This window comes from Ranitomeya variabilis, chromosome 2 (assembly GCF_051348905.1).
Source record: "Ranitomeya variabilis isolate aRanVar5 chromosome 2, aRanVar5.hap1, whole genome shotgun sequence".
Classification (NCBI taxonomy): Eukaryota; Metazoa; Chordata; class Amphibia; order Anura; family Dendrobatidae; genus Ranitomeya; species Ranitomeya variabilis.
Window position 1 is genome coordinate 986316763 of NC_135233.1, and position 15912 is coordinate 986332674.

Genomic DNA, 15912 nt, shown 5'->3' on the forward strand with positions numbered 1-15912 from the left:
CCTCGTAGCTGGGGAAGAAAGTGGAGTAGGGAATAATATATAGCTCTTAATTCTTTTACATTAGAGGAATTAGCTAATTCTGACCCGGACCAAAGGCCCTGAACCACCTCATCACCAAAATGTGCTCCCCAGCCCTCCGGACTAGCATCTGTGGTCACTATGGAAGAAGGGGTAATGACCCATGGTACCCCCTCTGATAGATTTCCCCAATCTAACCACCATGTAAGGGAGTGTACTACCTCTGCCGTTAAGAAAATTGTTCTATCTAAATGTACTCTATTTTTAGTGTCCTCCTGTAATACCAATTTTTGCAGCTGCCTGGTATGGAATTGGGCCCATTTAACCGCAGGGATACATGATGATAGCGAACCTAACAATGACATGGCATTTCTCAGTGACATATTACGCTTTTTGATAGCCAAATCTACTTTACTAATGATCGAATACTTTTTATCATCAGGCAACCAACATTTTTGGTCTACTGAATCCAGGAGGAGACCTAAAAATTTCTGACAAGTGACGGGTTGAAGTCTGGATTTTTCCCAGTTAATAATCCAACCCAGCCTTTGTAAAGAGGATACCACCTCCTTCAACCTTTGCTCACACTGTAAGAAATTTTTCCCCACAATTAGTAGGTCGTCCAGATATGGGATGACCAATGTGTCTTTTAATCGTAGGAAGGACATTACTTCCAAAAGTAACTTAGTAAAGACTCTAGGAGCCATAGACAGACCAAAGGGCATTGCTCTATATTGAAAATGACGAACTTGACAGTCTATAACTACTGCTACCCGAAGAAACTGCTGGTGCGACTGGTGTATAGGAAGATGATAATAAGCATCTTTGAGATCAAGTACTACCATGTAACAGTTAGGGAACAAATTTTTAATGGCTGATCGAATGGATTCCATCTTAAATGTTGTGGGTTTTATGAACATATTTAGTTTCCTCAAATTAAAAATAGTTCTATAGGATCCGTCAGGTTTTGTAATCAGAAACAAGGGGGAGTAGAACCCCTGCCCCATTTGAGATGACGGAACCTCTATTAAGACCCGTTTTGCAAGAAGGGACTTAACTTCTACTTCCAATGCTTCTTGTTGTAGTTTGGATTTTAGGGAGGTGAGCCGAAAGGAATCCGGAGGTTTTCGGATGAAGTCTAGGGTGAGGCCTGAGGATATTAATTTTGTGGCCCATGGGTTGACAGTTATTTCTCTCCACTGATTGATAAATCCCAGTAGTCTACCGCCCACTGGTGGAATAGGGTTCCCGGGATTTTTCGGCTGGTTTGAAGGGACGTTTGTTAAACAAATTGCCTTTCTGCCTGAAGTCTTTGTTCCTCCATTGCTCTTTAAAGCTTCCCTTTCTGCCAAATGCTGGCCTCCTAAATGCCCTTCTGTAAGCAGGAACAAAGGGATTAGGAAAACCTTTTTTACGCTCACCCGCCTTAGTGAGTATCTCATCCAGAATAGTTCCAAAGAGGTACTCACCCTGACAGGGTATGGCACACAACTTGGATCTGGACTGGGCATCCCCCTTCCAGTTCTTTAACCATAAGGCTCGGCGGGCAGTATTTGCGAGGCTGGCTGTTCTGGCCGCCAGGCGGAGAGAATCCACGGAGGCATCGGATATAAATGCCGCAGCGCTCTTAATTAAGGGGATGGATGCCCTCAATTTCTCTCTAGATATACCACTCTTGATATTCTGGTCCAGCTGGTCTAACCAAACCAGCATAGATCTACTGGTACATGTGGTGGCGATCGCCGGCCTAAATGCAGTGACACAGGCTTCCCACGATTTTTTCAAAAGTGCATCCGATTTCCTATCCATGGGATCAGATAAGGAGCCTGAATCTTCCACTGGTAGGGAAGAACGGCGGGAAGTGGATGCGACAGCCGCATCGACCTTTGGAACTTTAGTCCAGGTGTTTAAATCTTCGTCCTCAAAGGGGTAACGTCTCTTACAGGATACTGGTGTAAACCCTTTCTGCCCCTTGCTCCACTCTTTTTTAATGAGATCTTTTATAGTCTGGTTTACTGGGAATACGTGGCCCTTTCGCTGAGATAGACCTGCGAACATAACCTCCTGGGCCGTTTGGGGTTCTTTAACCTCCGACACCCCCATCGTTTTCCTCACTGATTTGACTAGACTATTTACTCCCTCAGTCGGGAAACAGACATATTCCTCCTCATCTGAGGAACCAGACAAGTGGGAGACGTCTGAATCAATTTCCCCACTTTCCGCCGACGTGTCAGCATTAGGTGAGGATTTTCTCCTACTTCTCTTCTCAACACTGCCTGAGGGACCACCACTCAACGATTGGAGTTCCTCCCGAATCATGAGCCGTATTTCGTCCATTTTAACGGACTCCTCCTGCCGCAGGGTGTTATCTATGCATGCCTGACATAACGTTTTTGAATAAGAGTCAGGCAGGGGCTCAATACATATAGCACACTGCTTGTGCTTGGTCTTCTCCTTGCTTTTTGCCTAGAGGGACATGAGCAGAGGAGACCAATATAAGCTCTGAAGGAGCTGAATACCCAAACATTCTGAAGCATACTATACCGATTGTTGGGTGGAACGTCCGGTCTGGGATGTGGAACGGGATGATCTCCTTCCTGATTTTTCAGTGGAATCACTCTTCCTGGAGTGTCCACTATTCTTTTTTGCAGCATTTCCACTTTGCTTTTGTGGCTCTTCTACAGGGTGCTCACTGACTTCCTCGTGGGACGACATAATGCGCACTGTTTTTCCCTTCCTATCGGACTTTTATAGTGCGGACTATCAACCCAGCCCCCGCAGCTGCAACCCATTTTTTTTTTTTTTTTTTTTAATTACCTGCACCAGGACACCTGCGAATACCGCCAGGAGGAATCCAACATGGCGGTTCCCCCGGAAATGCAATGCCGACCTCCGGGGGTCGGCCATACTACATCCGGGATTCCGGACGCACTGCGCATGCGCCGGCGTCTGCCGCATTTTTCCGGCATTACAACCCCACGAATCGTACCTGAGGGACCGGGGGGAGCCACCGCTGTCGCGCCACACCTTCCAGACCGGAATCGACCAGGTAACCATACCGCGATGGTCGTCCTTCCACAACGATGTCCCAGCAGGGAGATCGTTGGAACTTCCCAGGCCCCACTATTTGGCCGGTGCAGACGAGGAGGGAACCAACAGGAATCCCCGACTCTGCTTCTACTCGCTCTGGAGCCCCTGCCGCTCAGCAGAGACGTACAGGCGGCATCCAGGCGAGTCTTTCCTCTTCTCAGACACCGCTGTTAGTGTCTACAGAGATCTTCTCTGTGGGCTTCCTTAGGAACAGGAAACCAACTGAGGAGCGAGGGGGGGCCGCCCCTTTTATCTCTCTGTAGGTTTCCTGTTCCTAGGGGCGGATCCCCTCTCTCAGTGGGTGCTGTCGTGGCGAATAGAAAACAATGCATCATGTGCACAAAAATTGCAGAATGCATTAAAAATGATGGGATGCTTAATGTATGCGTTTTTAAGCGTTTTTATAGTGGTTTTATTGCGAAAAAAAACGCAAATAATCCTGAACGTGTGCACAGTCTAAATGCTACATCTTTCACGAGTCCTTTTAGACATCTCCTTTTTTTAAGACACCTATCCACACTGCTGATGAAAGTACAAAAAGCGAAATAATTTTTCCCAAAATTGTGACAGAATTAGGGAGCATTACAGTAAATACTACACTACGGTTGTTATACGAGAACAGAACAGAAGCAGGAGCCTTCACATGCCTAAGGGAAAGCATGCCACGTATACAGATCACATGAATGGGGTGAAGGATTAAGTGTGACTCCTTATTTCACATGTTATGTGTTATACAAGAACCCCTTGTTCTCCACGGACATAGCACAACACCCCCTTTATTCTCAGGCATCTACAGCTCATCAATAGGGTTTAACAGCAGCATAAACACACTGAGAAGACATTGTGACAAGTCTCTGGGGGTAAAAATGTCCAAAATAGGAGATCTGAGGAGTAGCAGTAGCATCAGAGCCATGCGCGGCCCCTGCAGGCCACAGTTCCTTCATGCAGTAATGAATGGGATTCTCCAAGTACCATCCATGGCGGCTGCGTTATTCTACACCACAGCAGGTCCTCTCTCCTATCCATGCAGATTTTACATTTGTTCCTCAGATATGGTGTCTTCTTCCTTGTATGTAAATCTAGTATTTTTAGCCAAGTGGGCGTGGTGCTCAGTTCTTCTCTGTAGAAGTCTTCTTGAGGACCCCAGGAAGGAGGGAGCCGTATCTCATTAGTGGGGAAAACATCAGATTCAGCCGAAAGGCGACATTTACTCCATGGAAGACCATGACTTATTTATGACAAGTCACAGATCCCGTTTGCGCCCTGTGCACACTGCATCTGAGGCCTACATTTGGCACATCCTCTGGAAAATGCTCCCAGAGTATACAGCACAACACATGTATCTGCAGGGTTCGCTCAGCGGGAACCATAAGTACTGTGTATACATATACTGTTTCCCTATTATCTTAGAAAGCCCAGTATTCTGCACAGGGGGGGCATGCAGTCGAGCGATTTATTTTTAATGACCGAATTGGTGTGTGGAGGGAGAAAAAAAAATGCTGCAAAATCACTAATTACTTCTGTAAATTGGATTAGACTATTCAAGACTATGGGTACTGTCACACAGTGGCACTTTGATCGCTCCGACGGCACGATCCGTGACGTTGCAGCGTCGCTTGATTATCGCTCCAGCGTCGCAGACTGCGGTCACACTTTGCAATGCACCGGCGCTGGAGCGATAATTTCATGACGTAGTTGCGATGAAGAAGTCATACGGGACATTGGGAATATCGTGCACACCTTTGTTACACGCTGCGATCATGCCGCCACAGCGGGACACTTGACGACGAAATAAAGTTTCAAACGATCTGCTACGACGTACGATTCTCAGCGGGGTCCCTGATCGCAGTAGCGTGTCAGATACAGCGATATCGTAAGTATATCGCTGGAATGTCACGGATCGTGCCGTTGTAGCGACCAAACTGCCACTGTGAGACAGTACCCTATGAGTGCGAGAAACCATTTGGATGCCATACAGCGACAGTACAGCGTGCGATTATACACCACAATTCTGTAACATAGGAAACGCTAAATGGTCCTGTACATTATTAATAGCTGCTGCTGTAAAGAAAACAGATTGTACACGGATGACAAGTGAGAAAAAAAAAATTGTCCCTCATTTCTGGATGGAATGGAACGATTTATTTATTTATTTATTTTTTTAAACGCTCCTGTGAACCTGCCCTAAGGAAAACAGGGCGTGATCTGCTGCCGGTAATCTGATGCTTCTGAGTTTAGCCTAGATAACAGGGCTGTGGAGTCAGTAAGCCAAACTTCCAACTCCACAGCACTGGACACTACTGAGCATGTGCAGAAAGTGCAGCACAGATTCATCTCAACTACGACTCCACAGCACTGATCACTACTGAGCACGTTCATAAAGTGCAGCACAGATTCATCTCAACTACAACTCCACAGCACTGATCACTACTGAGCACGTACATAAAGTGCAGCACAGATTCATCTCACCTATGACTCCACAGCACTGATCACTACTGAGCACGTACATAAAGTGCAGCACAGATTCATCTCACCTATGACTCCACAGCACTGATCACTACTGAGCATGTACATAAAGTGCAGCACAGATTCATCTCAACTAAAAGCCGAGGTCCTTAGGTCAGGAACAGAACAGACATTTATAGGACATTTTATAACTTTCCCAAATTATTATGAAAACATTTACAACACATCCTGCATTGTACTACTGTACCCAATGTATTATATATTCAGTCCATTTTATACCAACTCCACAGCCCTACTACAACACATTTTATTCCAAGTTTGCTATTTGTATCTGTCTGATCTTTAGATCAATTTTATAAAGTGTTAATTTGATGTTGGGATGTTTTTTGTTTTGTTTTTTTTATAAATAAAATAAGAAAAAACTAAAAACAACTTTTAAAGGTGCTAGGTCATTAATTTCAGATCAGCGGAGGTCAGACATTCATTGTCCCCACCGATCCAATGAATGTACATTTTGTGCGGAGAGGACCGCCACATTGTTACGTTGTTTATTCTGTTGGTGTAGTACTGTAGATCACGTATAATGCCTTAAATCGGTTTTCCCACAAACAAAAGTTCATTTTAATCAACAGATCGTGAAATAATAGTAAGTTTCACAATTGGATGTGTTAAATTAAGCCCTTAGCTGCCACCGATAAGCCTTATGGGTCATATGGGCGGAGTTTTCGGGTGTTTGATTCACCCTTTCCTTACCCGCTGGCTGCATGCTGGCCGCAATATTGGATTGAAGTTCATTCCCTGTCCTCCGGAGTACTCGCCAGCGCAAGGCAATATTGCCATGTGCAGGCATGTACTACGGAAGACACAGCATGAACTTCAATCCAATATTGCAGCCAGCAGGTAAGGAAAGGGTGAATCAAACACCCGAAAACCCCGCCCATATGACCCAAAACTGGTCCCGCCAAATTCAGGTGACAGGTTCCCTTTAAAACAGAGATCGGTAATAAGGCTGTAACGCCCCCCAGTAGCAAAATCTCCAGGGTCTTGGCTACCGGGGGTAGCCGAGACCCCGGAGAACATGATCGGGGTCAGATTTTCTGGTGTCTAATCACAAAAAAAAAAAAAAAAAGTGTGCCGGACATTTTAATGATTTCTCTCTCTTCTGACATGATATACGTGTCAGAGGAGAGAGAAATGAAGCCCCCCACACCAGAGAGGACCACCGGTACCTCCTGCTCCGTCCCCCAGCCCAACGTTATCTTCCTGGAAAAAACAGTTTTTTCTCCCCCCCTGCCCAGGAGATGTGGTATGAGCAGACCATGTTCCCGCACAGTCAGACACGGCCATTACACAGTGCACAGCAGGAGCACATTTATAAGATCTCTGCACAGGAACATTTTATTTAAACACATCCAATTGTGGAACTTATTATTATTCCAAGATCTGTTGATTAAAAAATGAACTTTTGTTCAAAAGGCAAAAAAACAAGATACAAAAAAAATTTTATGGGACGCATGTGGCAGGTCAGTGTTCACACCAACTGTGATTTAGCAGGTCTTCTGAACCAGAGTTGGCACATGGTACTTCTATTGTCAACTATCCCCCTAACACTTTGTAAAAAGGGGGCACATGTGGACCCCGGGGGGCACAGACGGTGACTTCAGTATCCTGTACATCCCCCTATCACTTAGTATAAGAGGGGCACTTGCGGACCCCGGGGGCTCAGCCAGTGACTTCAGTATCCTGTATATCCCCCCTAATACTTGGTATAAGGGGGGAACTTGCAGACCCCGGGGGCTCAGTAGGTGACTTCAGTATCCTGTATATCCCCCCTAATACTTGGTATAAGGGGGGAACTTGGAGACCCCGGGGGCTCAGTCGGTGACTTCAGTATCATGTATAGCCCCCCTAATACTTGGTATAAGGGGGGCACAGCCGTTGACTTCAGTATCCTGTATATCCCCCCTAATACTTGGTATAAGGGGGGGCACTTGCAGACCCCGGGGGCTCAGTCGGTGACTTCAGTATCCTGTATATCCCCCCTAATACTTGGTATAAGGGGGGAACTTGTGGACCCCGGGGGCTCAGCCGGTGACTTCAGTATCATGTATAGCCCCCCTAATACTTGGTATAAGGGGGGCACAGCCGTTGACTTGGTATCCTGTATATCCCCCCTAATACTTGGTATAAGGGGGCAAAGCTGTTGACTTCAGTATCCTGTATATCCCCCCTAATACTTGGTATAAGGGGGGAACTTGCAGACCCCGGGGGCTCAGCCGGTGACTTCAGTATCATGTATATCCCCCCCTAACACTTGGTATAAGGGGGGCACAGCCACTGACTTCAGTATCCTGTATATCCCCCTAATACTTGGTATAATGGGGGCACTTGCAGACCCCGGGGGCTCAGCCAGTGACTTCAGTATCATGTACCATGTTCCTCTGGCACGGTCATAAAGCTGCCGAGCCCCGCGCACTCCGCCCGTGACGTCACCAGGTGATGCAGGACAACAGCCGTCACCCTGCATTATTATCATCCCGACCCCTCAGCTAGGAGTATAATTACCGGTCTTCGCTAGCGGTGATGACACCGTCCTCTCGCGGGATGAGGCAAGCAGAGGTCACGTGTTCCCGGTGCCCGGGTATTTTGGTGAGGAGAACAGGGCCGTGGGGAGACCGGGAGTGGATCTCAGCCGCCATCTCGAGTCATGTGACCTGAGCAGGCCCGTAGCCGTAATACAAAACATAGCTGCGCACCATCCCTCGTATGCACCGTAGTGACCTGTGTAGGAGCGCCTACTGTAATTACTGGAGTACGGCCGCCACCCCGGCTGTGAGGAGGAGTATAGAGAGCGCCGGTCAGTCACTGCACACAGACCCAACAGCCAGAACTATGTGCACACGCTGCGGATTTTCCTCTGGAATTTTTTGTGTGGATTCTGCATCTCTTTGCAGAAAACGCAGGTGCAGATTTGATGCATTTTTTATGGGGATTTTGTGCGGATTTCTGCATTTTTACCCCTGCGGATTTCTATAATGGAATGGGTACAAAAACGCTGCAGATCCGCACAAAAGTATTGACTTGCTACTTCTTTTAGGGTATGTGCACACGTTGCGGATTCTCTGCGGATCCGCAGCGTTTTTTGCAGTGCAGAAACGCTGCAGATCCGCAATTGATTTACAGTACAATGTAAATCAATGAGAAAAAAAAAATGCTATGCACACGTTGCGGAAAATCCGCTGCGGAAACGCTGCGGTTTAAAAGAAGTAGCATGTCACTTCTTTTTTGTGAATCTGCAGCGTTTTTGTACCCATTCCATTATAGAAAACCGTAGGGGTAAAAAACGCAGCAAATCCGCAAGAAAACCGCAGCAAAAACGCACAAAAAAACGCTGCGGAACCGCACAAAAAACCGCAGGTGCGTTTTCTGCCAGGAGAGACAGAATCCGCGCAAGAAATTCCTAAGCCTAATCTGCAACGTGTGCACATAGCCTTAATCCGCAGCGTTTCCGTGCGGAATTTTCCACACCATCAGCACAGCGGTTTTTTTTTTTTCATTGATTTACATTGTACTGTAAATCACTTGCGGATCCGCAGCGTTTCTGCGCGGTAAAAAACGCTGCGGATCCGCAGGAAATCCGCAACGTGTGCACATAGCCTTTGGTTATGTGCACACGCTGCGGATCTGCAGCAATTTTCCATGTGTTGTACAGTACCATGTAAACCTATGGAAAACAATATCCGCAGTGCACATGCTGTACAGAAACGTAGCGGTTTATATTCCGCAGCATGTCAATTCTTTGTGCGGATTCCTCAGCGGTTTACACCTGCTCCATAATAGGAATCCGCACAAAAAACGCTGTAATTCCGCTGTAAATCCGCATTGCGGTTTTCCTGCGGATTTACCAAAAACAGTGCGGAAAAATCCGCACCACTTTCCACAGCGTGTGCACATAGCCTTTATTTATTCTTCCATCCTCTTCGCCATATGAGAGCGTTTTTTCTGTAGTTTTCAGTGACTGCTATCATTTCACTGTATAATATACCGGAAAACGGAAAAAAAAACAACAAAGTCCTGTGAAATTGCACAAAAAAGAACAATACAACCCCTCACCTGATTTTAGGATGTCTTAGTAGGCTATGTGCACACGTTCCGGATTTTTGGCGTTTTTTCGGCAGTTTTCAGCAGCAAAAACGCTTAAAAAAAGCATATATTAAGCATCCCATCATTTTTAATGCATTCCGCAATTTTTGTGCACATGTTGCGTTTTTTTCCGCAATAAAAACACATCGCAGAAAAAAATGAAGCATGTTCACTAATTTTGCGGATTTTTTGCAGATTTCCCGCTATTTATTGCATTTTGAAGCTCCGGAAAAAAACGTGAAAAACCTGCACAAAAACCACAAAAAAACCACGCGAAAAACGCTTGCGGATTTCATGCGGAAAAGTCCGGTTTTGTTCAGGAAATTTCTGCAAATAATCTTGACGTGTGCACATAGCCTTACAGTGTTCATTGGTGAAACTGACCAGTGACCAGATTCTCCAGGTCTCTGTGATTACAGCAACACCAAACCTCTAGTTTTTGGGGATCTGTATGAAAGAATTCCACAATTCTAAAAAAAAAGAAAATAACCTCTGGCCTTTAGATTTTGTCTCATTGTTACATTTACAGATGGGGTTAATTAATTGTATCCGTTGATAGATTCGGCGTTTACGGAGATGCCGCATGTGTGTGTATTTACTTCTTTATTTTAAAGGGGGGAGAGGAAGGAGATTCCAACCTTTATATTTTCTTTATTTTTTGGTATTTTTAAAAACATAAAACATGTTTTTTTTACTTTACTTGTTAGTCCCCTAAGGCCGGGATCACACACAGCGAGATACGGCCGTCTCGCAGGTTAAAACCAAGCTCTGGGACTCCAGAGCGGAGCGTGCGGCCGCATAGCAATACATGGAGCTGCACGCTCCGCTCCGGAGTGCAAGTGACAGAGCTGGGTTTTCACCTGCAAGACTCGGCCGTATCTCGCTGTAGTGTGACTCCGGCCTTAGGGCACTTGAATCTGTAAGGCCGGGATCACACATACGCGAGATACGGCCGAGTCTTGCAGGTGAAAACCTAGCTGTGGCGCCGGCACTCCGGAGCGGAGCGTGCAGCTCCATGTATTGCTGTGCGGCTGCACGCTCCGCTCCGGAGTGTCGGTGCCAGAGCTGGGTTTTCACCTGCGAGCCTCGGCCATATCTCGCGTATGTGTGATCGCGGCCTAACAATAGAAACTACCAGCTCACCCCTGCTGTATAACCGAGATGCTCGGCATGGGGGAAGGGAGGCCGCTCCTGCCAAACTCAGCGCTGTATAGATCCCATAGAAAAAAGTCCTGCAGCCAAAAATCCAATTCATGCTATATTGCTGCATGAAATGGAAGCTGTCATTCATTTTTTAATCGCACTGGATTTTCAGCTGGAAGAGTTTTTTCTATTACTCTTGAACCTGTAACTGTCTGACCTCAGCTGAGCTGGGTGTCATTGTTTGCTGTCATCGCTGGCTCCTGTCTACACCACTGTAATGAGCGGCGTCTGCAGACGGCAGCCGCTGATGACCGCTCACACTGACACTGAGCGCAGCTGGGCCAGGGTCCTGGTCGTCACAGTGGCATTGCTTTCCTCACGGGGAGAGTGATGCTACGCTTGAAGGCAAGGAAGCACAACTGTCACCAGAGCCTCTCACCTAGCCAAATCAGTTCTCATGCTTCGCACTGACGAGGGCCAACAGCCCGAAACACCGTGTCTGCGAATTGAGATACTGACTTGGCTTTTATCCTAAGTCATATTGCACGACTCATTAAAGGGTTGATTGTGACTTGTAGGATCGCTACTTCCAACAGGTGGCGCTATAGAGTTAAGTCCTCTTTTTCTCAGAAGAGGCAATTGGCAGGTAAACACAAGCATGCAACATGTTCACACTCCAGGCCACCAGGGGGAGCTTTTGAGCTTATTTACTAGGTGACTCCCCATATATATAGTAGTTTTGGAGGGAAAGTTAGTCAGTTAGTGCCAGACAGCAGACTGGAGCAGTCTGAGGCAGGAAGAACGCATGAGGGGCCGTGCAGCCACGACAGAGTGCTGCAGCTCCTGGACAGAGACAACACTGAAAGCAGAATATATTGCAGTGAGCGTGTAGGAGAGAGGAGCACAGGCGAGGACACCAGGGAGAGGACAGCAGCAAGCAGACTGTCTCCCTAGCAAAGCGCAGAGACCGGTAGCCGGACCACCTTATCTGAAGCCAAAGGCAGTAAGGGACTACATTACCACCACACTAGAGGGAAGGCTCTTAATCTCCACCTGGAAAAGGGGACTCCCAACTTGCCTTCAAGCCGGCTGGACTCTGCCTATCCTGTGATCTGGAGCCCCAAGATGGCAAGCGGAGGTCACCCGGAGGAGGGGGCGGAAGCCCGCAGCTATCCCAGCCAATTGGACGAGGAGGAGGCCCCGCCGTCACTGATGAACCCGGAGGTTCTCAGCGCAGAAGTGGAGGAGCTATGCCGTCAGCTCCAGCGATCCTGGTACCGCGCAGCTGCAAACGTCCGGGAGCAGCAGCGCAGCCAACCCCTGGAGCTCAGGTCTGCAGCGGAGGAGGCCGGCACCGGAGACGTCAAGGTGGAAGGTAGGAACAACAACCCTGCCCCGGTAACAGAGGACACCCTGCTAGGGCCTGTAGATGCCCCACCACCACTACCACCCAGCCAGGTGTGTAGCCTTCTCGAGTGGGAACGGCCCTGGGAGACACTACAAACCACAGACGCCCCACTACAGCCGACGAGGGAGGCCCCAGACGTACACGGGGAATGGGTGACCTTCCGGTGGCAGCACTCCAGCACCAACCTAATTGGGTTCCCCGGGGAGGCCCAAGCTGAAGGAGAGCAGCTAGAAGTAATCAGCCAGGACGAGTCCCATCGGCAGCAGGCGCTCCAACAAGAACAGGAGGACAGGGAGCAGGACCTCCGACGTAAGGCCGCAAAAGAGAAAGTTCTACAGGCTAAAGCTCAGGCCAGGAGAATGAAATATGCGGACAGGGGCCCACGGAGATATGGGACTGTAGTGGCATTCCGCATTAAATCCGGCTGGGGATTCATCAAAGAGCCCCACCTATATCCGGAGGTGTTCGTCACCAGGTGTGATGTGGAACCCCACCTACAAGAGGGACACCCAGACAGGGACCTCTACCCCGGTGACCGAGTCACCTACACCAGACACTGGGGAGACAAAGGGTGGTATGCCCTACATGTGCACAAATGTGCTCTCAAAGCAACCAGGTCACCAGCACGTGACCCTGAGCCACCACAAGCAGCCCTGCTGTGCTCACCAGCATCCCCACATGGCAAGGTGACAATTACACCTACTTCTCACAGAGCACCCGTCACCATGTGCTCAAAGTCTACCCAAACTGTAATTGAACAAAGATCAAGGAGCACCCAGACTCCCATTTGGAGTATTGACGAACTACTTTATGTGGTACCTGGCTATCGTCCAAATCCGCAGGGGCTACCATGGAAAAAGAATTAAATCTGCAAAATTTGAATATGACTGTAAAGAGTTGATTTATCCCTGTTGGATTATTCCTTAGCTGTTCCAGTTTGAAAGTTCGTTTAACCCATTCAAGGTTCCAGTTATTTGTTTTAAAAAGAACTGCAGAATCATGAACTGTGCATGATCAAAAACTTTATTGTAAGTAGTTTGCACCTCTTAAAGGGAACCTGTCACCCCGTTTTTTCGGTATGAGATAAAAATACTGTTAAATAGGGCCTGAGCTGAGCATTACAATAGTGTATTTTGTGGACCCCGATTCCCCACCTATGCTGCCGAAATACGTTACCGAAGTAGTCGTTTTCGCCTGTCAATCAGGCTGGTCAGGTCAAAAGGGTGTGGTGTCCTCCCCCAGATCTTGCGTAGTTTTCCGTTGGTGGCGTAGTGGTGTGCGCATGTCCAAGGTCCAGAATCCTCTGCCAGGGGATTTCAAAGAGCGCGGTGTCCGTTATTGCATTGGTGATCGGTGGGCGCGGCCATCTTCCTTTGGCCGCGCGTGCGCAGAAGCGGCGCTGTGCTGGCCGCGACGCTCTGCTGGCCGCGGCTTCAGGAAAATGGCCGCGGGATGCCGCGCGTGCGCAGATGGATATCGCGGCGGCCATTTTCCTGAAGCCGCGGCCAGCAGAGCGTCGCGGCCAGCACAGCGCCGCTTCTGCGCACGCGCGGCCAAAGGAAGATGGCCGCGCCCACCGATCACCAATGCAATAACGGACACCGCGCTCTTTGAAATCCCCTGGCAGAGGATTCTGGAACTTGGACATGCGCACACCACTACGCCACCAACGGAAAACTACGCAAGATCTGGGGGAGGACACCACACCCTTTTGACCTGACCAGCCTGATTGACAGGCGAAAACGACTACTTCGGTAACGTATTTCGGCAGCATAGGTGGGGAATCGGGGTACACAAACTACACTATTGTAATGCTCAGCTCAGGCCCTATTTAACAGTATTTTTATCTCATACCGAAAAAACGGGGTGACAGGTTCCCTTTAAGGTGCTTTCTACTGGTTTTACATAGAGCTCTTAAAGGAACTGTTCTAATGTTGCCTTAATTGATAATCTGTTTACATTTAGACCTGAAGAAAAACCCGGTTGGCGTTGCAGAAGAACAAGGGTCTGAGGATACGCCTTGTAGCCCGTCTAAAGCCTACTTTGGGGGTTAGCGGAAAACGGGTCCCCCATATTGTGACTGTTGTTTGCAATACAAATGTGATTGATTTACTTGAATGATAAAATTGCACCTTTAAATATGCTACGATAGTATAAAAAGTTAAGTATGTTGCACTTTAGGGTAGCAGCCATAATGGTTGCTCTAGTTAGAAGAAAGTGAAAGAAAAATGCTGAAAGACTTGAAAAATGTTTGCACCCTTAAAGGGGATGTTGATCTGTTGCACTTTAATAAAATGATAGTACTTGATAGTGTTAGAAAAGTTAGTTAGGACTGTATTTAATATGCCAGACAGTGTTGAAGATTCGGATCTGAAGTAGTGTACCCGTATGGGTAGTCACCGTTGGTACGCCTTAAAGTGATAGTATACCCTTAGAGGGTAATTGCATTTCATAGCCAGTTGTAATAGGTATTCATACCATGTAAATATGTTTTTGTAATGTTTAAGTATCCATTCCTCCCATAAAGGGATGCTCCAGTTTACATTTATTAACTTGTTTCATATGTTTGCATGCATTTAAAAATTGTATGTTTTTTGCTAATATATTGTTGTTCTTCTTTTCCCAGTCCGGGAGTACTTAACGGTGGGAGGGGGGAAGGGGAGTGTGGCACCCCAGGGTCCTGGTCGTCACAGTATCATTGCTTTCCTCACGGGGAGAGTGATGTTACGCTTGAAGGCAAGGAAGGATAACTGTCACCGGGTAAACACAAACATGCAACATGTTCACACTCCAGGCCACCAGGGGGAGCTCTTGATCTTATTTACTAGGTGACTCCCCATATATATAGTAGTTTTGGAGGGAAAGTTAGTTAGTTGGTGCCAGACAGCAGACTGGAGCAGTCTGAGGCAGGAAGAACGCATGAGGGGCTGTGCAGCCACGACAGAGTGCTGCAGCTCCTGGACAGAGATAATACTGAAAGCAGAATATATTGCAGTGAGCGAGTAGGAGAGAGGAGCACAGGCGAGGACAGCAGGGGGAGGACAGCAGCGAGCAGACTGTCTCCCTGGCAAAGCGCAGAGGCCAGTAGCCGGACCACCGAGGTTGTAAGGGACTCTAAGACTTACAGCAGAGACCGGCAGGACAGCTGAACTGCAAGTTACCTGTCCGCCACACACCTGAGACACAGTAACACATAGAGCCCGGGGCGTACTAGAGTCCCTGTAAAAAGGCACGAGTTACCTGTCATGCAGGTATTGCCCTATTGTCCTATCCTATATGGTGGACAGAGAGAAGAACTGTGAGGACCTTATCTGAAGCCATAGGCAGTAAGGGACTACAACACCACCGCACTAGAGGGAAGGCTCTTAATCTCAACCTGGAAAAGGGGACTCCCAACTTGCCTCCAAGCCGGCCGGACCCTGCCTGTCCTGTGATCTGGAGCCCTGGATTGTGGATGCTGAAGTCTAAAGTATACCAGGTAAAGAGACTGCAAACCTGTGTCCTCGTTCCTTACTGCGCCGTCCACCATCTTCCATCTACACACCGGGAGCCTTGGGGATATACTTCACCTGTGGGAAGTTATACCATCTAGCTGCCATAACATCACCCCAGAGGAACCCTTAAAGCAGCATCGGTCCCCACTG

At 47.8% G+C, this 15912-nt stretch overlaps 2 protein-coding genes across 3 annotated transcripts in view; one reads left to right on the plus strand and one right to left on the minus strand.

Moving 5' to 3' along the window:
- The window catches only part of WDFY1 (WD repeat and FYVE domain containing 1), a 46384-nt gene extending 38053 nt beyond the window's left edge, over nucleotides 1–8331 (minus strand). Inside the window, exon 1 of one of the 2 annotated variants that reach the window (XM_077290897.1) lies at nucleotides 8140–8331. In XM_077290897.1, coding sequence (XP_077147012.1) covers nucleotides 8140–8273 — 134 coding nt within the window. In that variant the 5' untranslated portion in view covers nucleotides 8274–8331. The remainder of the gene's footprint in view (nucleotides 1–8139) is intronic. The other variant, XM_077290896.1, reaches the window with a different exon arrangement.
- A 3296-nt stretch (nucleotides 8332–11627) lies between these two features.
- On the plus strand, nucleotides 11628–14690 carry LOC143808358 (uncharacterized). The gene is made up of 2 exons (XM_077290899.1): nucleotides 11628–13296; nucleotides 14234–14690. The coding sequence occupies exon 1, from the start codon at nucleotides 11986–11988 to the stop codon at nucleotides 13132–13134; it is 1149 nt and encodes a 382-aa protein (XP_077147014.1). The 5' UTR covers nucleotides 11628–11985; the 3' UTR covers nucleotides 13135–13296; nucleotides 14234–14690.
- Nucleotides 14691–15912: the final 1222 nt, after the last annotated feature.